The sequence below is a fragment of the Spodoptera frugiperda genome, chromosome 14, assembly GCF_023101765.2.
Source record: "Spodoptera frugiperda isolate SF20-4 chromosome 14, AGI-APGP_CSIRO_Sfru_2.0, whole genome shotgun sequence".
NCBI classification, from domain to species: Eukaryota; Metazoa; Arthropoda; class Insecta; order Lepidoptera; family Noctuidae; genus Spodoptera; species Spodoptera frugiperda.
Window position 1 is genome coordinate 8061059 of NC_064225.1, and position 27699 is coordinate 8088757.

Sequence of the window (27699 nt, forward strand, 5' to 3'; positions counted from 1 at the left end):
ATTTTTTTTTCTACATATTTTTCCAGGATAAAAAGTATCTTATTTTATGACCAGGATAATAACGTATAATTATACCAAGTTTAATCGAAATCGAACCGTTAGTTTTCACGTGATGCCTGAACATAGAGATAGACAGAAAGACAAAAAAAAATTAATCACATATTCCGGTTTAGTATCGATCTATCTATAATATAAAAATAAGTCGGGTTTTCCTTCCTGACGCTATAACTCCAGAACGCACGAACCGATTTCCACGGTTTTGCATTCGTTGGAAAGGTCTCGAGCTCCGTGAGGTTTGTAGCAAAGAAAATTCAGGAAAAAATTCCAGAGAAAGGCAGGAAAACAGGGAAAACCATTGGTAGCGAAACAGAGTTCGCCGGGTTTGCTAGTAATTAATAAAAGTACCTACGCCTTTACCTACTTAATAGAAACTAAGCGTAATTCATGTATATATTTGGTGTTTCTGTACCGATTTCTATGATTAATTTTTTTATTTAATAGGTAATAATGTTAACATTTTTTAATTAGGGATGAATGAGTGTCATAAACGTAAGAATAGGTAGACAAATATAATCAGAAAGCTTCGAACTGCTAAGCTATCGGGAGTTATACGTGTTATTGTGAGTCAATCATAAAAGATAGACATTTGCTGTCGTGGAATATTTTTTAAACAATTTTAAGGAGAACATTTCCGTCATACATGATTTCTGTGTAGCTTTAACCATTAAGGCTGCACACGCGACGGAAGCTTCAAAAATGGAGTAAGTTCTCCGGTTTTCCCAACATTTCCCTTCACTGCTCTGCTCCTATTGATCGTAGCGTGATGAAAAGTATACTATAACCTGCCCAGGAGTATGAAGAACAATTGTACCAAGTTTCGTTGAAATCTGTCGAGTAGTTTTTGTTTCTATAAAGAACATACAGACAGACAGACAGACAGACAGACAGACAGACAGACAGACAGACAGACAAAAATTTTTCTGATTGCATTTTTGGCGTCAGTATCGATTACTAATCACCCACTGATAGTTATTTTGGAAATATATTTCATGTACAGAATTGACCTCTCTACAGATTTATTATAAGTACTAGCTTTTGCCCGCGACTTCGTTCGCGTGGAATAGTGACTTCCGGCAAATTTTTGGTTTTAACCACATAGTTCCCATAGCTATAGGCTGATGATGATGATGATGAGTTCCCGATCTCGCGGGATCTCTTCAAAAATGAGATGTGGAAGATATTCCAGGGAACTCTTCAAAAATCAACATAATGAGCTCTGCGTTTGATTTTAATAGATGTATACTCACTTAGGGCATTGAAAAAATAGTTTAAAAACGGACTTAAACTAACTTAAAACTAAAGAAAGCTACGAATTACGAATTTATAACAATTAAAAAAGAAATTATATTAGAACCTATCCTTTATGCTATAATAACCAAGCTTAAACTAAATAATTTAAAAGAAACGACTTAAATCTAATCTAATTAATTTATAAATTAGACTTACAATTTTATTAAAAAAACTAACTACAGTAACTACTAATAATCGATATCAAACTAAACCTACGTTAAAAAGTTAAACCAGAAAACCAGGAAAACCCAACAAATAAACTTATTAATTGACAAATACAACGAAACCAATTTAGAATATACGAAACAGCAGGACCACTACAGACAAATAATCATACGACTGATAATACACATTTTCTACAATAGTACCGAAGCGCTCGGCCGATACCCAACCAAATAATTGTAACAAAACCATAGCGCAATCTATTTCGATCCCAACGCCATCTATCGAGGATAAAGACAACTTGGATTATTTATTTATACTCCGTTCGGGCATTTTCTTTGTACTAAAAGTTTAATTATATTGATATAATTTTTTTCATACCTTTTTACTATTTGTTAACTTTTTTTCGATGAATTAAAACAATAACATGAACCGAAGTCGTGTAACGATCGACATAGAATTATCTATACTCCGTTAGAGCGTTTTCTTTGTACTAAAAGTTGTATTATGTTATATTTTTCATTGCTTTTTACTATTTTGTAAAAACAAATTTCCAATAAATTAAAACAATAACATGAACTGAACAATTGTAATTACACCATTGCGCGATCAACGCCATCTATCTACGGAGTATAGGAACAGCCCGACATTGTTCAATTCCGTACTATAAGTACGAAATTGAACAATAGATGGCGCTGTATGTCCGGAATAAATTTATTTTTTATTTTATTTTTTTTTATTTTTTTTTTATTTTATTTTTATTTTATTTTTATTTTATTTTTATTTTATTTTTATTTTATTTTTATTTTATTTTTATTTTATTTTATTTTTATTTTATTTTATTTTATTTTATTTTTATTTTATTTTTATTTTATTTTTATTTTATTTTTATTTTATTTTATTTTTATTTTATTTTTATTTTATTTTATTTTTATTTTATTTTTATTTTATTTTTATTTTATTTTTATTTTATTTTTATTTTATTTTTATTTTATTTTATTTTATTTTTATTTTATTTTATTTTATTTTATTTTATTTTATTTTATTTTATTTTATTTTATTTTATTTTTATTTTATTTTTATTTTATTTTTATTTTATTTTTATTTTTATTTTTATTTTATTTTTATTTTATTTTTATTTTATTTTTATTTTATTTTTATTTTTATTTTATTTTTATTTTTATTTTTATTTTTTTTTTATTTTTATTTTTATTTTTATTTTATTTTTATTTTATTTTATTTTTATTTTATTTTTATTTTATTTTTATTTTATTTTTATTTTATTTTTATTTTTATTTTTATTTTTATTTTTATTTTTATTTTTATTTTTATTTTTATTTTTATTTTTATTTTATTTTTATTTTTATTTTATTTTATTTTATTTTATTTTTATTTTATTTTATTTTATTTTTATTTTTATTTTTATTTTTATTTTTATTTTTATTTTTATTTTTATTTTTATTTTTATTTTATTTTTATTTTATTTTTTGATTTTTGAAATAAAAATATATCTATGTCCTTTCTAAGGTTCTAAACTATATCTGTACCAAATTTCAACCAAATCCGTCAAATAGTTGCGGAGATTAATGGTATAAGCATAGAATGTTCGACGTGATTCTTTAATTTGACATAACTTTTTTATTTATGAACCGATTGAAATGAAACAAACACTAAATGTAAATTTAAGCATCCCACAATATATTCGTGAAAACCGCATCCAACTCGGATCAGCCGTTTCTGAGATTAGCGCGCACAGACGAACAGACAAACAGACAAACAGACAAACAGACAAACAGACAAACAGACAAACAGACAAACAGACAAACAGACAAAAAAAAAGTTAATTACATTTTTGGGTTCGACATCGACATAACAATAACCCCTGCTATTTTTTTTATTTTTATTTTCAATGTACAGACAGCACTTTTCTACGATTTTATTATATGTATAGATAGAACAGCTGCCGCCCCCGCGTACTACACCGTACAGATTTAAAAGTCAATATCCTACCAGGGATTATCCTGCAGGGTGCGTACACAGGGGTACGAATAATTAGGTGGCAGCCCTAACGCCATGAAGCTAGCGATAGTTACTAAAAATGTTATGTTCCGTCCGTCAGGTAAATTACTTTATTAAATTGTTATTAAAAAGGTGAGATTGCCAGAAATGAAGGTATATACTACAGGCTAAAATATATACCAAAAGGCATATTAGTCTGGGCGGCAATGACACATAAGAATTGGCTGCAGAAAGCTCTGCACAGAGAGAAATGGAAGGACAGTAGGGAGGCCTTTGTCCTGCAGTGGACCACGGTTAAAAACAAAATAAAATGAATGCAATGACACATTGTAAAAGGCAGATGACTGTAAATCGATTTAAACTTTTGACTTTACCAAATTAGTTTACAAAATGGGTCAGGGAAACGAAAGAAGAAAGCAATACTCGTAGTGGTACGTTTGTTTCACGATTCTAGTTGGTAAGAAAGAAAATTCAAATAACTATCGTAAGCAACTATAAGTTTTAATGCAAATGAGGTATTATTTTTTTTTTTTTTTTTTTTTACATTTAATGGGTCGACGTTTGGCCGCTATCTCACCTGATGGTAAGTGATGATACGGCCTACGGTGGAGCACGTCTGCCCATAAGCAACCTATTCACTCGGGCCTTGAAGACACCCAAGTTATACCCATCAGGAAACACAGACTCCGGCAAGGAGTTCCACTCCCTAGCAGTTCGCACAAGGAAGCTTGAAGCGAAGCGCTTCGTGCGAGTGGGTGGGATATCTACCATGAAGCGGTTACGCCTCGCCGATTGTCTTGTGGTTCGATGATGAAAAGGACTAGGGGGAATCAAGTTGTGCAATTCCCCCGCACACTCTCCGAAATGTATCCGGTAAAAAACGGAAAGGCTTGCGACCTTGCGCCTGTGTTCAAGGCTTTGAAGCCGGGCCTCCACAAGCGCATCGTCATTGATGAGCCTCTTGGCACGCCTTTCAATGTGTTCGAGCGCATCCAGCTGGTATTTGGCCGAGCCGTCCCAAAGGTGAGAACAGTACTCCATACATGACCGAACCTGCGCTTGGTACAGGCTCAGCAGTTGTTTCGGTGTGAAGTACCGTCTCACCTTCGAGAGAATACCCAACTTCCTACCAGCCAGATGCGCCTTCGACTCTATATAAGAGCCGAAGTTAAGCGTTGGCGATAGAGTTACGCCCAGAAGCTCAAGACGATCCGCTACCGGAACGGACACATTTCGGAAAGTCGGAGCCAGCGGGAATTGACTCCGTTTGGCAGAGAATAGACACGCCTGGGTTTTGGTAGCGTTGAACTTGACCAAGTTGGCGTCACCCCAATCGGAAACCGCCTTCAAGGACGAGTTCAACCGTTCGACCATGGATTCTCTTTGAGACCGGATCTGTGTTCCGCTACTCCGCGCATCGGACACATACCTTTCAACAACTGTGCTGTCATCTGCATACCCAAAGATACCGGGCTTAAGCAGGTCGTTGATGTGCAGCAAAAAGAGCGTTGCTGAAAGTACTGACCCCTGAGGGACTCCGGCGTTGATGCCAAATTGGTCAGACGAGCAGCCATCAATGACTACTCGAATTGACCGATCCCTCAGGAAGTCTGCAATCCATCTGCACAGATCAGCGGGAAGTCCATATGCAGGAAGCTTGCCGATAAGGCTGTCGTGCCAAACCCTGTCAAAGGCCTTCGATATATCGAGAGAGACCGCTATTGCCTCCCCGTGCTTCTCGATGGCCTCGCTCCAAATGTGGGTGGCATACGCAAGAAGGTCCCCAGTGGATCGGTTGCGGCGAAACCCATACTGCTGATCACTGAGGAGGTCGTTACCTTCAAGGTATGCCAGGAGCCTGTTGTTAAGTACACGTTCCATACTCTTGCAGAGTATGGACGTGACCGAGATGGGCCGGTAATTATTAGGGTCGGCACGACTACCTTTTTGGGCACAGGCTGCACGTTGGCTAGCTTCCATGCAACCGGCACTTGACCAGTCTCCAAAGAAAGTCGAAACAGGCGTGTCAGGATTGGAGACAACTCAGGCGCACAGATTTTTAAAACCACGGCTGGGATTCCGTCGGGGCCACTGGCCTTGTTCACGTCAAGATTACGCAACGTCTTATATACCTCCTTCTGTCGTATGCGAATTTTTGACATATTCGTCTCGCAAACTCTATGGAGAGAAGGAGGCAAAGCGCCACCAGTATCAAGACGTGAAGATTCCGCAAATAGAGAAGCAAACAGGTTCGCTTTCTCTACCGCGGTGTGTGCCAGCGTCCCGTTAGGCCCCAGGAGAGGTGGGAGTGAAGGGCGGCAGAAGTTCGATTCAACCGCCTTGGCCAGGGACCAAAACGCTTTACTACCCGCTGGGTAAGAAGCCAGTTTGTTCCCTATTCGGCCAATGTGGTTGAACCGAGCCATCCGTAATGCCTTTTTGCATGACTTGGCAGCCCGGTTATAGGCTCTCTTCCTCTGAAGAATATCGTCAGCCCTACGACGCCTGGCATCCGCCCATGCCAAGTATGCCGCATGCTTTCGCGCTTCAGCACGTCTGCAGTCGGCATCGAACCATGGACGAGTCCCACCGAAAGATGTCGCATCCGAGAATGGAATGTAGTATTCCATGCCCTGACGCAACACCCCCGTTATGGCATCCGCACAAGCTGACGGGTCCTCAGTAGAGAAGCAGACAGGCCGCCAAGGATAGGATGCAAAAAGATCGCATCCCATCCCAATCTGCTGACTTGTACCGCCACATCCGCCGAGATCCTCTGGGACAAGGATCCGGTGGGGAGTACGTGGATACGGATTTCACCAGACAGTGGTCAGAGCTACCCAAGGGTGAAGAAACTGACACCGAGTAGCTGTCTGGATCAGTTGTCAGCAGAAGGTCTAAGCAGTTGGCAGTGTGCGAGTCGACATCGGGCACCCTTGTGGCCTCCTGGACCAGCTGGGTCAGGCCAAGCGTTAGCGCAAGCTTACGCATTTCCCTCCCAGCATGGTCAGTGCACTGGTATGGGAACAGCCACTCCTGGTGATGGGCGTTAAAGTCCCCCAGTAACACCAACTGGGCCGAAGGGTACCTCTGCCGAGCCGCATCCGCCGTCTCCACAAGGTGTTGAGCTAATCTGGTCGTCTCCAAATCTCCGCTGTGCGACCGGTAGACACAGGCATAGAGAATTTTCTCCATCCCTGTGTCCACCAGTATCCACAAGGTTGAAAAACTGGGGTCTTCAAAGTTTCGGAGACGCCGGTAACAGATGCCGTCTTGGACGTATAGGCATACGCCTGCGCGGGGAACGAAATTGTGCTCCAGGGAAAAGCCTGGGTAGTTCAGGTATGATACGTCCGACGGACATCTGATCTGGGTCTCCGAGAGAAACAAGAGCGTGGGGTTCTCGGTCTCTAGGTGGTGATGGACCGCATTGATATTTGAGTGCAAGCCTCGAATATTTGAGAGGTGCACTTTGAGGGAGAGGAGTGCAGCCGCTGTTGAACCCTTTTCTTTGCTCTTGTTTTCATTTTATGAGTATGAGGTTGCTGAGAGGATGGCAGTGAAATGTTCCTCCACACAGGCGACCCCAGACGCGCGCCGCAGTTAGCCACATCATTGGGAGGCCAGCCTGGAGACTGCGGGGACGCCCGAGCCCCCCCATGGATATCCATCGGGCCCTCTCGTCCGGTCGCCAACCGGCACGATGGCGTATCCATGGGATTTTTCGCTAGATGGCGGGGCAGCCTTTCACGTGTGGCTAGCACGCTAATTGGGCCCCCAACTATCTGCGGTCGGCCAGCGGTGCACCGTGCCTCGGATCCCGCTACCCTCCGCGACTGGCCACCCGATGAAGCTACACCAGCGCGCGCCAGATCGGTCTACTCATAGTGGAGCAAACATCTCGACCCATCCTCTCATACGGCTTCACCGAGCATCGTGGCGGAACACGGCTAGGCCGCTTGGCGACACGGTTTTGCTCGGTGGGTGGTTATAATGCCGTCGGCCGAAGCCTACCACCAGAGTGTCACCTGATTAGCACCACCCAGAGGACACGTGTAGGGTTTCGGTTTTTTTTGGGTGCTCTCCTACGGACGAGGGTGACTCAGCCTCCAAAAATTAATAATGGTCCCGATATTTTATAGCCAAATGAAACACAGATCCATAAAGAATGCACCGTCGGGGATTAAATGTAACTAGTGGTCGCCTAGTGGTCGAAATTCGACCATATACGATTTAATTTACAATACCACTTAACATACGTTCAAGGATAATTTTTATTTAACTCAAACTCAAACAAACTCTTTTATAAAACTCTATTCATATGAGACGTCAGAATATCATCGCAATGTCTATTCGTTTTATCAAATACGATCAGATACTATGCATGTGTGTGTAATGTTTTATTTATTGATTTAATGTACTTTATAAGCATTATTTTTGAAAAATATTAGCGTTCTCCACTTCTCCTACACATAAACTATAAGTGTACCAAATTCTATGCTCCTACGTCCGCGCAATTTTCGTAAAAAGCGGTCCAAAGTTTTTGCATCACGTATTAATATATAGATAAGTAGGAATTTAATAGGCCTTTCTTTTAGTAGCAGAGTATCTGTTTTAAATGCAGTTTGTCATGCAGTTTAAAAAGTATTAACTGAACATCCTAAGATGTTTATTGTAACCAATAAATCAGGATTTAGATCGTACATTATTGCCTACTTATGTTATAGAATAAACGTAAGGAAATAGAAATGTGAAAATATTGAAATCTATCAAAGAAACATAAGTAAATTCGAACACATTTGTAGAATAGTGTTGCCAACTATTTATCTTCATTGTTTTTGTCAATAACTGACAAACACTCCCTTCACCACTGCAGTATTACTAGACAAAGAAACAAATGATCGCTCATTTCTTATTACTTTTCAACCCACCTGGGAATGAACCCACTGCACTGACCCTTACTTAACAAACCCCCGGTGTTGCCAGCAAAATTAACTCGCCCGTTGATCCTCAATACAATTTTATTGCAAATAGCCCCAAATAATGCTAAATCACAGCTAAAGCCCCATAATATGGGGTAGGCACGATTTCAGAGTCTATTTTTTCGGCTAGCAACATTATCTTTTATTGTGATAAGTGTTTATGTGTTGCAATTTTCGTTCATGTTAATGCAATATGAAACATGATGTGGATTTAAAGATTTTTGGATTTAATTTAAAGACCATCTCTGTGTTTATTACCTACTAGGCGTTTCCAAATTTTTACCATTACAATGTAGCTGTTCTATATATTATACGTTATATCATTTTATTTAAATCATAATTTTATTTCAATAGGTTTGAGATTTATAATTGAATACAATTAAAATAACGATTAAATTAACAATCATTTTGCAAAATAATTGTGATATGAATTTAGTGATGCGCTTAACTAGCGTGTTACGTACAATTGTAATCGAAACATCGATAATTACTTCACCTGCCAATCGATACTAAGTCCAGATGTTAAATATTTTAATCGCCTTGTAATCGACCAACACCCTATTGGTTGTGATTTATTATTGTGGTGTAACATTAATATAAACTGCTCTTAATAGTTTATTTACTTGTAATATTTTATGTTGTAGTTGTTTGTCTTTAAGCATTTCGGATAAATAGATGAATATGCTTGTTTAAACTCTCTTAGTTTAAGTTATTAGTGTTTAATAAGGTATTTTGTATGTTATTGTTATTTTCATTGTGCAATAATACCGTGTTTATGTTGGTGAGACTAAATAAATAAATAAATTAGACCGGTCATTATTAAGCATAGACAACGATCTTAAAACTTTTCGACTTCATGTAAATAGTCTCAATTAAAGATCACCGAAAAAAATTAAACAAATTATTTCCGAAATATGTATGTAGTGTTAAAATGCGAAATAATCAAACATTACACGTTCTGGTGGGCTAAGCGGCGGGTCTTGGTCCCTAAGTTATTGGGTTAATAAATCTTAATATAGTGCGCCGCGGCCGGCATGCTAATGCCTCGTAATGTTCCAGGGGCGGCCACACTCGCCCCACGTAATTATATCTCGCAACGGGTTAATATGCACATCGCCAAATCATTACCCCGCCTGATTTTAACAAAAATTACACGACCAGGAAGATTTTTTTAAATTACGTTTATATTTCTAGGTCACAGTTTGTTAATACTAAAAAAACCGTCAAAATAATGTTATGTTGTGTAAAAAAAACAATAACTATAAAATAGCAAAACAATTTCCAAAATGCATTTTTTAATCCGTCAGTTCCCGAAACCACTCCGCATTCCCGATATAAATAAATCGGTTTACGTCGTCATCTATCGGTTACATCCATTATACAATTAACGTAAAATCGCATCCAGCAAACTAAAAAAGTTTTATACAAAAAAGGTTCGGAATAATTGATGATAGAAAAAGATTTCCCATGTAACGTACCCGGCGACCATTTAACTGTCTAATCGTCGAGAATATCGAATGAGGGGTACGCGTGCCATTTATTTTTATCGATGTCGGTACCCGGTATAGTGTCACAACACTACGCCCATGCATCTTTTTAATAATGAAAGGATTTGGTAAACAGACTGTGACACAGTCGGGATTGCAAGAATTTTTTATATTATTTTTTAATTCGATAGTGGAGCGATGTGCGCTGTAAATATTTGATCTATTCAACAATTTGTAGTAATAAAATGTCAAACTCAAGGATTAGGTTTCGCTAATTGTAATACTATTTCCAATACCTATATGCAAAAATCTGTAGATCATTAGAACATTGAGCAATTCTTTATCAATAATCTAGAAATCAAATCAGCGACCCCTTCCCGAGGCGACTCGATTAGTGAAGTGAGTGATAGTATACTCGTAGTAGTAAATGATAATCTCCTCAATAGAGTCAGTCACAAAAGGCCTAATAGTCTTACACGTGCTGAGTATACTACGCAATGTGCGAATGAACAGGAATCGACCGCACAACACACTGCCTACAAGACGGTCGAAATATTGACTTACTGAATATCAGAATTGTAGGGTGACTACGTCGAAGATAGCAACTGAGATTTATTAAGAAGTACTTTTTTTGTTGCTGCAGTGTGTTTAGAAGCATACAAAACAATATTTTACTGTGTAACTAACTTGAACTTAAGTATGAAAATTAAGAAATCTCTCCATGTTGGTGAAACTTGTATCAACATTTTCATTCATTATTAAGTATGTAGTAACACTTAAATACGATACGATGCCTTAAGATCTACTATGCTACTAATATACTACCGATTTAAAGATTATCTGGTAAATAATGAAAGTAGTGCGACGACATTATAAGTTTTAAGATCGATTTCATTGTCCTGACACCCGACCTAGACATGGCTACACCAGTAGCTACAATATTTTTATGGCAGTGCTAAAATGCTCGGCCGGAGGATTTCCGAGCGTTCTTTGTTCTCACACCATAAACTTAATAGTACCGCAGATAGCGATACACTTCTGTATTTGGACGATGCATTGTCTGCCATGTAGGTTTCATACAAATGAGTTTGTATTACTAACTGCTATTCATAATTGATCTGACGAACCTCGTGTTCTGTCAGATTTAACAATCCCATACAAAGTGTATCAATCTTTTACTGTTTCCAAAGTTACTAATTTTCCGTAAGTTTATCTTAAGTATAATTATTTGTTTATTGGTGTTAAGACTAATTCAACAAATAAATCATGCAAATCGTAAAATTGGTGTTAATTAGTTTCCAATTCTAATCATAACATTTCAGGATTATTGTTTCTTTTGCTTAATACTACAGTTACATACATGCACAAGACAAAATTAAGAGCAGTATCAATACTTTGAAGAGATTGGTTAATGCCAAACACGGAAAATGCAAAAAAAATACTGGAGTACGGACATTCGATGTTCCTTATGTCTTTTAACCTAAATTTTACAACAACGGTCTCACTATTAAGTACTAATGGAAGTAAACCACTTTATATTCTGTTAAAGCTAATTCAATATCTCACAACATCTTCGTTCCGAGCCTTGTATCCTCCCATATAGGTAACTGTTTGTTCTGGCGGCTGCATATTTAAATAATACAGTTCCGAGCGAGTCCGAAGTCGAGTAAATAGGGAACTCAACCGGTGTTTGCAATTGAGCGGCCGGCACTGTAAATAGTTCATGTGTACTGTACGAGTGTACGCGCCCCCACCTGTGTACTGAGCTGAGCGAGATATATACCACTACTAGCTATAAATCTTATACAGGTACGAGTTCAAGTGGAGTATACTTCGTTTATATGAGAAGTTTTATTTTCCAAAATGAAAGGTAACATTTTCGGCAGTCCTGCCTTTAATTTCTGTTCAACAGAAGAATGTTTTCCTGAGCAAAATCTTACGTGAAGCCAGTCGCATTTTATATTTATTTTGGAGTGATATCGACGGTTAATATTTTATCAATCATTGAAGTTGTAGACAAAAGTGAAATTGAAAGGTGATAATTTCCTTAAAACGAAAATTCAAATGAGCTTTGATACCGTGAATAGACAAAGAGATGGGAAACAATGGACGTTGATGCCCGGTAGCTGGCGTGGTACCGGGCGAGCGAGCCGGCCACACGGACGCTGCGCGACTGCGCGACCGTCAGACAAACACATTTGTGTTCGTTTTGTGTGTTTCTCCGGGACCACTTCGCGCCACACTGCGACATTCTTCGTACGCGTTTTATTATTTATTTATTGTGCGTAGCAAAGCATCAACTTTTTTGTCGACGCTACTTTTTTAAAAACTCCGAGGTGTAAAGGTTAGTGATGTTTGTTTTGTGCGCCGCGCCGCTCCGGCTATATTCATACATCACGATATCTTTGTTGAGATTTCTGTTGCCTAGCTCCAGCACCGATTCTCAGTATCAGCTTAACTCGAAGCCACGTTATGAAACTGTTCCTATCCAGGAGTTACTCGTATGTTTAATGTTCTCATCCGTCGGCAGCTCTCTAACAACTTTTGTAAGTGAGGTGAAGAATGAAAGCACTTCTACTATAACTGCTAAATTATCATCATTATTGACTTCACCGAAGAATGTCACTAAAGAACCCGACTATAAATTTTATGTTTGTTACACGAATGATGACTAGATGCTCTCTCCTCTCGACAGTATAAATAAATGTAGTGTCCTAGTCACGAGTTGGCATCCAAGTTAGTCTTCATATCGTGTGGTCTATTTTAGATTGCGTAACTTTTTGTGTTCTCGCGTGTAGCAACTTGTATGTTAGCTGTCATGGCCGTGACATGTTTACAAAAATGTTGAATAGCTGAGAAAAATCAAATCGATAAAATGTCAAGGGCAACGGTGAACTAACAGATAGTACTCTGTACCAACTCATAACTCTATTTGTTTCCGAAGAAGTGAACACATGCGGGTATACATACTATACATACATCAACTACTTTTTGCAAGACGATTTATAAAATGGCACTCATCACATGACTTAGTTTTATCTGCCAAAAGATTTGTGTGTGCAAATCTCTTAAAAAATTAAGTAAACTGTTAGTTCATTAGACAATCTTTACTTTTTGTCCCAAAGACAATAGGAATAATAAATAGCTGAAGTACTTTCATCACAAATTGAGATATTAGAAACAAATTAATTACAAGCCACAATATCCCAAAACAGATTTAGAATAGATACAGATACACTAATAGAATACTCAAATGTAGACCAGTCATCAATATTTATGATGGAAGTCAATCAATGGACGCTACTTCATTCAGTAGCTGCCCACACGTAGTCGATAACAGTTACAATGAATAACGTAACACTAAACTTAATAACTGTGACGATAAACAGGCAATTTTCACGGATTACAACTCGCTTCTTAGTGAGGAACACACGGTTAATAAAACTGACAGACAACGTGACATGGACTAGTGTACAAGGGACATGTGATATGCATTCAATTACGAAGTTGTTAGAGATTTTGTAGTTCACGAGTCGGATAGTTTTGCAATGCAAATTCTGAGGACATATATCAGTTCGATTTGGGAAATAGTTGATAGAATAGTAATAGTCGTTTTAATTAGTAATAAGTACGTTAAAATCAAATTGTATAAATATTTTGCGTGAATTCGTTCCAATCCTTATTGCAGCAAAATACCTGCCTCAGAGATAAAATATATTTTCGTTCCAGAAACATAAAGCCACCATAACAAATAGACTTCACAGCGCTGCAGCAAAAGTTTGTCCAAAGCTCGAGGTCCCAACGGATCGTGTGTCTCGAGTGTTAACGAAATACAAATATTAGTGAACACACGACACAAATTAAGACTAATGTCTAATGTAAAGCATAGTTTAACTTGAAACTAAGTGCTTGAACAAAGTGACGGTGGCTGATTAGCTCCAGTTAGCTTTTAATACTTCACTACTTTTATGCGCAAAATTCTGTGTAAATTGCTCTGCTATTTGCACGAGCATACGATTTAACTCTGACTAAGAGATCAACTTTTAAAAATGATGTGTTAAATCCACCTGATGATGTGCCTCGTGCGAAATATTGCATGTTTTATGATTACCTGGTTATTCAAAATGCCAAAATTAGTGCTACACAGGTATTTACACAAACGTACAATGTGCGGGTTGCGTAGATATTGAAATTATTCAAACAATCTTTATTACCATCAATCCCATAGACCACACCGAATTATTTGAATCAAAATTCAATGTAGAATGTGGGAAAAGGAAATAATAATATCATTACCACGTCATAACATTCAGGGTCCATAAAACACGGCTACCGCTGAACCGCTCTATAAAAGTTAAGGCCTATAAAACTCCAATACATGGGATTATTCGACTATGAAGTTTTTACAAAAGCGTTTGACAACCTCGACCACCCATTCGCATCACTTTTAAAGGAGCATAACGTAAAAATTAAATTTTTATTCGTGCACCACGAAGGTTGAATCAGGTAAGAGGTGCCGTGAAATGTATCAGTGTAGTGCAACTTTTGAACTGGACGTGCGAAGAGGGAGCTCGCAAGGTGAACGCTTGGGACCAACGCTTTTTGTATTGTGTTTTCAGCGGATGTTGGTTAAGGTAACGGTATCGGCGATTCGATTTGTTTGATCTTTTAAATAATTTGTTGACTGATAGCCAACATTTAAATACATATGTTGGATAGAACATGGACAATACTAAAACTTGACACGACGTAATACAACTTTGTGTTTTGCTCAGAATAAATATCCTTCTGTACATTAAGTATCATTTCTTTTATATTATTCTTGGACTAACCTGTACTCTACTCTCAGTAAGGCCGATCCTCATGGCGATCTCCTCGCGCATGAAGATGTCAGGGTAATGTGTCTTAGAAAAACATCTCTCCAACTCGTTCAGTTGTGCCGGTGTAAACCTGAACAGAAATATATAGTTAACGTCACAACACTCGATGATACCGCTGAACTTAAACCTTGGCGTGAAAAGTTAGACAAACTTTGTTTCAGAAATATCAAGTTTGTAACTTCTTCTTAAAGTATTTTTCTAACTGGAAGGATACATTAATGAATGAGTTTTAAGCTTGAAATATATTTATTCAAGTTTATGAACACATTGAAAAAAATTATAGGAGAAAGGTATTATATAATTGAAGCTGATGAAACTGGGGCTCATTTGCCGGGTGTTTCACAGTTCGTGTTCGTGTTCACAATTCTCAGTATTACTACGGGCTTGTCCCAGGTATACTTCAATAGAATGTGGAAATAGATTGTAAGACAGAAAGAGACAAAATTGGTTGCTACGTAACATATTCTTCTGATGTTATTCTTATGACTTTCAACATTACCTCGTCCGATGTCTCTTCTGCTTGGCAGGTTTGTCGCTGTCTGATGCTGAGGACGACATGCTGACTGGCACGGTGGCCATATGCCCCCCACTGTGTTGTTGGTGGATGCCACCTGCAACACCAAACTCGATTACTTTCTAGTCTTTATATCATAGGTCAGTGTTTAGCCACCTACTCGATAGGTGGTAAAGGATGGAGCAAGGCTGTCTATATGTATTGACCAATTTTACTGACATTAGTAAAATGTTGGGCTTGAGATACTTTAAAATTTACGTTTTGGTTAACGTTAATCAAAATTGTGAATCAATACGTTCAGTTTCGTTTAGAAAAGGAAATTTTATAAATACTTAGAATCATTCAAAAGAGAGTGAATACTAGAAACCCGATAAATTAAATGGATTGTCGGAATTTCCTTATTAAATTGTAAATCAATCAACAAACATGCCAATATGGTAGTTCTGCTAAAATTTAATAAATCAACAATATTTATTTCAATGAGGGACATTAATTACTATCATCGGGTGAGTACCTACTTCACTGATTACATTACTACTTAAAATAATTGATTTATATGCTTTCACAAAGAATTTTTTATAGCGTTTTAGAGATTCTAATGACCGAGTGGCACCTTAGTTGCACATGCTTGTGACCTGCATAGTAAGTACTTCAGTGGGATTTACTGCACAACGGATATTCGCAGTATCAAACATATTAAGAAGGCATGTACCATCAGTTATAACTAGCGAAACTCATTGTTATATCGGCAAAATACTTATATATGGTTGTTTTATATATAAGCAACATAAAGACTTGCCGGATATAAGAAAATACTGTAGCTTAACCACTCTTGCAACTCCGAAGATATCACAAATACATTGTAGGCCGTCCAATTGTCCATTACACCTACCGATATTGTCATTGTTATAGTAAATCAAGTGAATAAGTTTAAGTGAAGTTCCTGGTACTTAATTCTATGAAATAATAAAAAACAAGTTCCTGGTTTACCTTGTAAGTGTTCGGTGCGTATGTTGTGCGCGATGTGCAGCCGCGGGCCGAGCGCATGGTGCGACCGGTCGAGGCTCGGCTTGATCTCGTGCGGCTTGCTGTCCTCTGAGCACGACTCTTTGTGACCTGAACACATACACACTTATATTATTACTAGTTTACTACCTACTTGTCGTGGTGGCCCGGAGGCTTAAGAGGTTCGAAACCTACCAACAGCAATTACCAATGTGACGTTTTACGAGTTATAATATGTATGTATGTTTCTAAGATTATTTAGACACCAATGACAAACGGTGAAGGAAAACATCGTGAGGAAACGTGGACTTAGAATTTCTAATTATGTGGAAAGCGAAGACACGACGAAGGAAAACAGCGCGAGGAAATAGGAATTATTTCTAATTATAAGTTTGAAATCGCCAACCCGCATAGAGTAAAAATAGGTCTTTGGTCAGCCGTGGCCATTTATAGGCTGTTGATTCCTTCCTTTAGGCCTTCTTCCAGCGGGTTCGCCTGCATTCCCAGAATAAAAATTTCCCCATTTGTCCAGACAATTTCATCCAAATCCGTTCATTACATTTTTTCTCCTCACAAACTCTCGCATTTATAATATTAGTATAATGCTAGTAGGATGTACTGATACAATCGCTACCGAACCAAAGGTCAAAGTCTGTGTAGGCATTCAAAGTCCAAGTGAATTCATTGATCTTATCTTAGCCACATAAAGGCACTTTTGAAACATTACGTATAGTTGTGTGTCGGTCAGTCTGTCTGTCTGTTAGTGAAATTAGGTGATCATTTCAAAATGTGTATAGAGTTCCACTGTTTTGTTTATTTAAGTTTAATAATTTTGTAAAATTTCATTGCATGCTAAAGATTCATAATTAAAAATATTTGTACGCCTAGACGGCATAACATGTAGCTCATGTACCGCCATTGCATGTTATTTCCTATGTGTAATATCACTTATGTTAATGCAAATAAAAATATCTTTATCTTTATATGAAAGGAGTAAGAATTTAAATCGATACTCTTTAAATATTACTAAGTTTATAACTTTCCTACATATTTCACGAACATATTTTATAAAATTCACTGCACTTAGGTAACATACATAACATTAGGTTTCAGTGAGATAAACATCAATAATTACGTGTTATTAAAGAGAAATACATGTGGAATTAAAATTATGTAGTTAAACCATTAACATTAACTTTATACCTAAGTCTTCTCCCAGGAACCTTTGATTCTATTAAAATACTTAAGTTAGATAATCGAGTTACACGGATACAAATAACTAAGGTATTTTGAACAGCTAGATTTCTAAATCTATATATTAATACGTGATGCAAAAACTTTGGACCGCTTTTTACGAAAATTGCGCGGATAGGAGCATAAAATAGTGGTATCGAAACTTATAGATTTATTGTAGGAGAAGTGCAGGACGCTAATTTTTTCAAAAATAATGCTTATAAAGTTCATTAAATCAGAGAAATGAAAATACGTCACATGCATAGTATCTGATCGTATTTGACAAAACGTCAAAATCTATAGACATTGCGATGATATTCTCAAATCTCATATGAAAAGAGTTTTATAAAAGAGTTTGTTTGAGTTTAGTTAAATAAAAATTATCCTTGAACATATGTTAAGTGGTATTGTAAATTACATAAACGTATAAGGTTGAATTTCGACCACTAGGCGAACTAGTCCAAATGATTGCGCCTTTACAACAATACAAAAGAAAAACAAATGACATGTCAATGACGTCAGACCCAAAACGACAAGGATGTAAATATATCGTGTGCTCTATCTAAATCCAAATTACGCTTTTATCAAAAGTTAGGTTAAGTTTCACATATCCAAACTTTTCTTGAGAAAATGAAGTTATATATTGCAGTTAATGCAATTATTAAGCAATTATCTTTGAAATAATATCATCTTTGTTATCACCAACTTTCAACTATGAATTTCATTTAAAACATTAAGTTTGGTCTATTTCAGGGCACTGGTAAGTAATGATTACAACAATAATAAACAGCAACCACGCAAATAGCACCTAATGACATCAATTAAGAATGATCACCAACATCAAACGGGATTTATGTCAATGTAAATAACTCTATCAACCAATACTTGCGTGAAAGTAACAAGAGCTTATCTATAAAGTCCCAAGAAAAAGTTAGAATACAACACCACTTATTGTTAGGTACACGGATTTTATCGAAGTCACAAGATACCTATGCCTTTCACGCATTAGTCAATTACAATTAAATCTGATATTGAGAGGTTCTCCTGGTATTGGATACTATCCTGGAGAGCCTCTCGCTCTCCTGTTATTAGAAATCTGAATTAAACGTGGGAGAAGTGAGCATATGTGTCTATAAAGTTTGGTTTAGTTTTCAAGAAGATTAGGAAATAAGTTAGATCGAAGTAAACTAAATACTCTTTTTTGAGGCGGGAAAAATCATCCAATGAGCTTTCCCACCTTGAGTGAGGCTATAGGGAATGTCAGACTCTTACTGACTATTGATTTTGAAAATCGGTTTACAATAGGCAGCATAATCAGTCAACATACATAAAAAAAATAAAAAAGAAATCATCCGTACATAGAACCTTAGTCGATAAAAAGTATCGACACCGTTGTAATCCGTTTCCTTCCACAAACTATTTAAAAAACCGCTCGCGATACAAAATGAAACTACAACGTTTAATAAATCCAATTTAGACGAAGAACAAAGTGTTAATGCGTGAAATTGGCAAAGTTCGGTCGTCGGCTCAACCCAACGACTTGGCGATACTCAACATTTTCTATTTGCGAACAAATTGAGAATTTCCAAGCAGAAAACTTGCGTTCCATGCTGTTACACGGTATGAAATGGTATCGTTTATAGCCGCTACAGCCGCCTCGTTATACCAAATGTCTTTTAGGACATTATTGTATGGAATAAGGACAGATTCCTACTGGCTACTATATTCGAAAATGAAACAAAAGACGTCTTAAACATTAAATTACTGTTTGTGGCTATTCTAGCTAAAAGGTTAGACAAAGTAATACTGGTTCAGATTTAAACCTTAAAGTGCCCTTATTTCTTGCTTTCGATTGTTTTAAATCACAATTATTAGTCATCAAAAGCCTTAAAACAACTTAAACGGTTAAACAGTTCCGTGATTCACTGAAAACGCAACGCACAATCTTTTGTTACATAGCTAGTTTTGATGAACATTTTTCTAAGACATGATAGGATACATGCTGCTTCTGTTAATTGTAGAAAGAATAAAAAGAAATGAAATGTCGTGGATACGTAACATCCAACGCGTAGATTAACTCTGATTAACAACTTCATAGCTGACGGTCTTCAGAAATAAAGAGGTACTCTAAGAAGAATATAAACTGCGCATTTCCTGGAAGTTGCAGCATCAGTTCATGACGGTTTCAATAAATAGACAATACATAGTAAATAGACATGTAGCAGTACGACAATCGCCGCGTCGTGTGTCGCGAAAGCTGCTCAATATATGCCTTCAGCATGGTTAATTACTACATATATATCCCATCAAAAACATCCTGTAAAAAACCCAAGTCTCGCAGCTCAGTCTTTCTACCGTCAAAAGTTGTGAGATCCATGTAATACCAAGTCGGTTAATCTATTTAGTGTCTACTTGAAGGACCTTCTGTCTTAAGTTATTACATAAGTTATTATCATGCCAATATTAAAAATATTTAACGTTTTAAACAAATAGATCGACTTGGACATCGCTTGATTTGATTATTAGTATGTATCACACTACACAGCACGACGGGCCAGCGACCAACAGGAACGAGAGTTTCAATCGCGTGAGGCGCGAGAGACTAAAGAATCTAATATAATATTGTAATATTCATTTTGTTTTCATGCGATGTCCAAGTCGATCTATTTGTTTAAAATGTTAAATATTTTTAATATTGGCATGATAATAGCTTATGTAATAACTTAAGACAGAAGGTCCTTCAAGTAGACACTAAATAGATTAACCGACTTGGTATTACATGGATCTCACAACTTTTGACGGTAGAAAGACTGAGCTGCGAGACTTGGGTTTTTTACAGGATGTTTTTGATGGGATCTCACTTCTTTTTGTAGAGCCTTTCTTTTTGATACCATCTACTTCTAACGAATTTTGTTAAAGGTCTTATCTCATTTTACATGTTGTTCAGTTTCATGGGCTAAACACATACCCCCCCTCCCTTGCCTCATATGGTAGGTACCTATCTACACCTATTAAATTTATAACCACCACCAACCACCAACTGCATAAATAACTTTGTAATCCCATATATTTATATGGGATTACAAAGTTATTGATGCAGTTGGTGTATTTGGAAAACTGGACCGAAATTACAAAATATTTAAGTTTTCCCATGATTAAGACACTAAACTCTATATGTATTCCAAATATGAAGCTTCTAAGTCTGCTAGAAGTGCCTTGGACTTTTGATGATCGGTGAGTCAGTGAGTGACAAAATTTAGAAACTTTAACAAGTTGTCATTCTTAAACTACTGGTTCAAATTGACTGAAATTTTAAATATTCCGTGTTTATACAATGCCGGATTAGTTACTGAAGATTCAGGTTTCTTGCTTTATCCACAACCGAATTATAGGGGGTCGAAAAAGGCCCGAATTGCTTCGAGAAAAGGATGGTACGGCCGTGCCGCTTTTTTTTGCTCGACTTGGCGGGGGCACTGCCGTGCCCCCAGATAATTACTTTAGAACAATAACTCATAATAATTACTTTAGTATGTCCCACGAAAGTTATAATAAAATTATGAACTACATGCATGGATTACATGGACGTTCACTGTGTGATAAATCTTTATATATATAACTATAGTTTGGACCCGACAGACGTTGTCCTAAATGTCTACACGTCTTTAATTTGAAATATGTGTTAAACTTTTTTAATACTCGTAATCTAAAACATTCTGGACCATTTAGTCGATGAAAATTAATTATTCAAACTATTTATGACAATATCTAACGTCATTAATATTTGACACTGCGTTGGTAGCGTCGTCTGTCGGACCCAATGTAAAACATTCCAAAATCAACAACTACTAATAAATTAAAAACTAATTACAAAAAACATTGTCCAGCGGACAAAATTGTGAATCTCAGATCCCCTGGAACACACACATGAAAAAAATCGTCAAAATCGATCCAGTCGTTTAAGAGACGCACACGTACAGAAGAATCTTTATATATATAATTCTTCTGTACGTGTGTATGTCACTTGAACTTCTCTTAAACGAGTTTTTTTAATTAAATTTATTCTATATTTATTTGTAAGTTGTTGATTTTGGAATGTTTTACATTGGATCCGTACAGACGGCGCTACCAGTTCAGCAGTGTCAAATATGTAATGAATTAGATATTGTCATAACATTTGACATGACAATTTTCATCAAAAAGGTCCAGAATGTTTTAGCTTATTAAAAAGAAGTTTAAAATTTTCAAATTAAAGACGTGTCAGACAGGACTACATCTGTCGGGTCACGTATAATAGTAATGTAATACACAATTAATTAGTTCAGCTTTAGTCAGTTGTTGGCTATTTGTCTAGTACACTTCTAGTCTTCGAACAAGTTTTAGAATTATTCAGCAAAGTGGGATGCTTCCTAACTTTTCCTTGACCTTTTCAAAACTATCAAGTAGTGGGTGGCCTCCATGAAGTTCTACTGTAAGTTTCAAGCAATATATAATTGCTTGAAAATCTTTGCATTGATAACTCTCTCGGTAATGTCATGATTGGCAAGAAAACGCTAAAAACTTGACGAAAAGCATGTGACATCGGTACATAATTTTGATTTCTCGGCGTTCTTTATGGTCATAGCTTCCAAACTAATAAACCTATTATAATCAAATAATAGCTTCCATAGCACCTTCATATGAAATGAAATTATTTAGAACCAAAATGCATAAAAATGCAAGTACTCTAGAAAGCTAGAAACAGTAGACTAGGTTCAAACCTAGTCTAGCACGCCCTTCGACAATTCTCCCGGAACTAGCAAAGTAAAGTATTTCCATTCAATGTTAGTCACTAACAAAACATTGGAGAATACGTCGGTACTCCGGATACTGACTAATCCATGCCTTACTTACAGATATAACCTCAAAAATCTAAGTACAGTTACAGTACAATCTACTGAAGTAGGTATAGGTACGTGATCACTTTGTGACTAACTTAGAGATACCTATCATAGTGGTGATAGACTACAATATCCATCAGATAACTAGTGTCGACTTTTTTGAGGTGGGAAAATCCTCCAATGACTTCTCCCGCCTTGGGCGAGGCTAGAGGAAGTGTCAGACTTTTACTGACTAAAATCCAACCCGTGCCTACGTCTGCTTTTCGAGTCCGAACCCCGGTAACTCCAGTCCGCAGCTCCGGATTAGCATCAGCCCTACTTGGCCCCATCTATTGTGGTCTGATGGCTCTTTGAGGCCAGACTAGTATCGACTTGAAATTGACTTCTTAACTTTGTGACGAGTATGATTGGTACAGTTGAGTATAGAAAAGTTTGTTAATAAAGACAATAAACATAAATTTCAGACGCACGGTAATTTATGATTCAATGAACAGAAAGTCGCAAAAAGTGAGTAAAAGGACCGCATTTTGACCAATAGATAATTTGGACAACCATAATGAATCCGGAATACGACAATTTGTACCTACACAGCTCTAAACTATGTCCCAACAACTAAATATAATAATGAATTCAATTTAGTCTAGAGTCAACATCTAGGAAGGAACAACAAACTGGCCGGTAAGTTAGCCAACGAATAAAATATGCAAAACTATTAACTAGACGTAATGAACAATGAAGTTTCAGATTAATTGGCTAGTTCAGGTTAGTTCACAAAGTTCAGTTGAATGTTAATTTCTATGTTCAACTTAAAACCTACCTAACTCCTATAGATATAAAGTTTGTGAATGTGCATGGAAGGTTACCTATATACCAACATGTTACTGAATCGCAGAGAAAATCAGAGAGGTTTAAGGAAGCTGAATAAACTGTGAATAAAATATCAATCAATTATATCTGTTTTGAAAGACTAATTAAGTAATGACAATGATTATCCATGTGAAAATTTTAATCTTGTAGCAGATAATACATTAAATGGCAATGATAATGGGCAACAGAGACAAATGCTTAAAACATAGGACGATAGGAATAAGGAAACGTGGCACATTAGGTACTGAAATTAAGAGTTAAGTTCTTTTAAAACCAACCGCTTTTCAATCTGTATGCAAAACGTGTTTCATTGAAAATTTAGAGGGCATTGAAAGATCGCGTTTGTATTCACTTGCAGGAACCAGCGGCAGCCCGATGTATCCTTTACATTATTCCATAGATTTATTTTCATCCTATCTACTTTACGATTAAGTCAAAGCTTTCAGGTTGGCTTTCATTATCCATTAGATCTTGCACCAGTTTGTATTTAGCGAAATTTAAATCTTGCGTCTCTTGTTGGGACACCCTATATAATTATGAATTCAATTGGTTTAGATCTCACATCAAAACCTAACATACAAACTTACAGTTAGCCAACGAATAAACGGTGCAAAACTATTAACTAGACGTATTGAAAAATTTACTAAATTTACCAGGCACATTGTACAATATTAATGGACCTACCGCAGAAGCCTTAGTTCATCTGTTAGTGGTCTCAAATGAGAGCAAGTTGGTATCTATATATTAATACGTGATAAAAACTTTTACCAATTTTACGAAAATTGCGCGGACGTAGGAGCATAAAATTTGGTACACTTATAGTTTATGTGTAGAAGAAGTGCAAGCGCTAATATTTTGCAATAAAAATGCTTATAAAGTACATTAAATCAATAAATAAAACATTACACAACACATGCATAGTATCTGATCGTATTTGACAAAACGTTCAACATCGATTAATTGCGATGATATTCTCACGTCTCATATGGCAAGAGTTTTATAAAAAGTTTGAATTAAATAAAAATTATCATTCAACGTACGTTAAGTGGTATTGTAAATTAAATCATATATGGTCGAATTTCGGCCACTAGGCGACCACTAGTTGAAATAAACAAGAAAAAATATATTGAAGCGAATAAAGTCAAAGTCAAAGCATTTATTTCAATTAATCCTAAATTAGGCACTTTTGAAACGACAAATTGAATTGTCCGTCAGTCTGTCTATCAGTGAAGCTAGGTGCTCGTTCCAAAGTGTAGCTTCAAATGGAGAAGAACGAGCAAGAAACTCCATCGTTACTCTTTGCATAAAAAATATTTTTAACAATATCTCTGATACATTAGAATAAAATTATTATCCACTGCCTTAAAGTTACCGTTCCCTTGTTCATGCGGGGAAAATTGACAAAACACTTAAAAGGGTACAACACATTTTTTGAATAGCTTTAAATTTTGTTCACTATGAAAATTTACTGGAGAAAACCCATGTAATAAAATAGGCAGATATTACCTAGGTGTTCCTCAATCATAAAGCCACAGGGTGAGTACATCAGGTTTGACATTGACATTGTCATGACCGGGAGTACAGTGGATTAATTATTTATCAAACCCCGCTAGGACAGGGGTCACAGGATTTTCAATATAACTGTATTCAGAATACCTACTAATGTCAATCAAAATTATAGATGTGACCCTTTCAATGGTACATGACCTTCGTTTTATCCGAAATGCTGAGAAAAAAATATCACATGTTATTTTCTACATCTAGGTAGAAAATCTGAAAAAGGGTAAGTTCATAACAGAGCATTGTATGGTGAGTCGACTGGCGATGATGATGATAATATGGATTAAAGAAACGTTTCTTAAGTGTTTCTTAAAATTTATTCTTCCGTGTAAAAGATTACATTAGTAAAACTGAATTTTAATTTTAAGCAAGATTAAAGTATCAGGAGCTACCTTAATTATTAAATACCGGACTGCCTAGTGGTTTACCGGGGTTCCAGCTCGAAAAGTAGGAGTAGGAACGGGGTGGTTTTTAGTCAGTAAGAGTCTGACAAGTTATTAGATAATTTAATAAAGAGAAGTTATTAGATAATTTTGGCCCCATTTTTGATTTATTAAAATAAAAAAAACAAGATTAAGGTGTTTTAACCAAATGCGCGATAGTCTCAATTTTCTTCCCTAACTAATGTTCCTAGCCGGTATATACAAAATATCTGTTACTAGGATAAATTACTACACTAGGAATTGCCTAAAATTTTGCTGAAATCTTGAGATTTAAGAATGTATATTATGGATCTATACATCGTTAGCGACGGCAACGTAACAGTGTTAGGTCTCCTTGACCGTTCATCATCATCACGGTTACTTTAACTGCCTACCAAAAGTATTTTCGTAACAAAATCTCTAAATTTTTCTCTCACGTAAAGTTTCCTTCGACATCAATTTAAATTCAATGTCCCATTACCCTCCGACAGTCTCCAACTAATACAGAACACAATATTTTCTTCTGAGAGCAGAATTTAAATGATATCCACCCCAAGTCGGGAGCAAATGTCGGGACTTAGCACCTCCGGCCCGGCTCACCGGGATTACGGCGGGCTCATAAACACGATTTAATGGAATTGAATCCCGTAAAACAGAACGGTTCGACGGCAGCGGGATATTGCCGGCAAACCGTTTTATTGTCAGCGCGCCTTTGTTCAAGGAACGAGGGAGATGCAGTTATTGGATGGTGTGTTGGTCGGATTTGGACGTCGATAGTTTTAATTGGATTGGTGATTAATTATGTCACTTACATATTTCTTTTTGGTTAAAATTAAAGAGATTATTATCTCTCTTAATTTCTTAAAAAAATATTAATGTCAATGCAGTCAAAAACAGATTTTTTAAGAAAAATTGCAATCGTTAGGGCTATTAAGGTTTTAAAACATAATTTAAGAATGAGGCCAACAAACGAACCTGCCTTTCGTTTAAAAGTTTAACTAATTTTCCAGGAGTTTCAGAACCTTCTACTTAATTGTATGCATCAAATCTGGAATTTAATTTGCAATCTGTGTTTAACTGAGTTTTACAAACTAATACATTGATTCATTTAAATTAGATTTTTTATTGTTATGGACTAAATAATAAGGAATGGGATGTGTAAGAGTTACAGCCGTGGCATTGATTCATTTAAATTACAATTGAAATGGATTGTTATTTATCTAGGACCGAATAAGGACGGGAGTTTCCTTAATGATGAAATTCCTTAAAAAATCACTAATTCACAGATACAAAAGTTTTATAATTTAGAAACATTTATGAGCACTACACAATTGGGTTTTTAAAACAGTCACATGATTTATGATTTACGTTCTACCTGTGGTATTTACACTGTTTCTGCTTCATCGGACTAGCGGTCGTCAGAACGACCTCTATGCACGAGGATTTTTTATTTTGGAATTTGAGCAACAAGGAGTGTTAGTTTCTTACACTCCTGTCTTGTTTGTAATTAACACATTCAGGATGGATTCATTGCAAATGTAATGGTCATTGCTCCTAAGAATACTCACTGACCTATTACAAGTCATACAGTGTATAAGTGTGTACTAAGCCTACTCCAAGTGAGGAAAGGTAGGATGAAGGAACTCACCTCCCAAAGCTGTCGCAGTGAGGTTATTGAGCATGGCCTCTAGGGGCCAACCCTGGCCGCCCCCTATGTCGACATCGTCCGCAACACAGCTGCACAAACCAATGGCTGCGGCCGCGGCTAGCACGGGCCCCGCGCCGCCACTCCAGCGCCCAGCATCTCCACGCCACAGCACAAGTCCACTCGAGAGAGACACAAAAAATTCCAACGACACTCACGCAAAACGTCAAAAAGGACGAAATTCCAGCGAAAACCCGCCTTAATACAAAATAATTAGCGCTATATTAAACCCAATTAGTTTTAATTACGACTCCGTTCAAACTTATTTACACACTTAATTTTTGTTATAAAATTAATATAACCCGTTTAGTATCAATTTGTATAAATTTGCAGTTTGATTGGTTCGCCCTTAAAATGATCGTTTAATGTGGAAACCGACCGTCGACTGGTACAAAAACAGATAGTGCTCACATTGTTGCCGACCCTGCTCCGCCGAAAGCTCGACGCGAAGAAATATACCTGTCCCGCTCTAACGCACACACAACGTCACACTGTCTCGCTCGTTTTGCACGCGTGCATCAGTAATGGATGCTTACATTTTGTTTACGTTCGATTTGAACAAACGAATAATCTATTATTTCATTCGTGCACGTATTATTGATACGGACCTTTCCCATTCATACAATATTCATGTAC

The 27699-nt window shown here is 36.6% G+C and overlaps 1 protein-coding gene across 1 annotated transcript in view; it reads right to left on the reverse strand.

The window, feature by feature from the left end:
* LOC118279313 (homeobox protein orthopedia) overlaps positions 1–27486 on the reverse strand; it is a 39351-nt gene extending 11865 nt beyond the window's left edge. Inside the window, exons 1-4 of the mRNA XM_035598971.2 lie at positions 27007–27486; positions 16385–16510; positions 15380–15491; positions 14833–14950 (exon numbers count right to left, since the gene is read on the reverse strand). Of these exons, the coding sequence (XP_035454864.1) occupies positions 14833–14950; positions 15380–15491; positions 16385–16510; positions 27007–27040 (390 nt within the window). The 5' untranslated portion in view covers positions 27041–27486. The remainder of the gene's footprint in view (positions 1–14832; positions 14951–15379; positions 15492–16384; positions 16511–27006) is intronic.
* Positions 27487–27699: the final 213 nt, after the last annotated feature.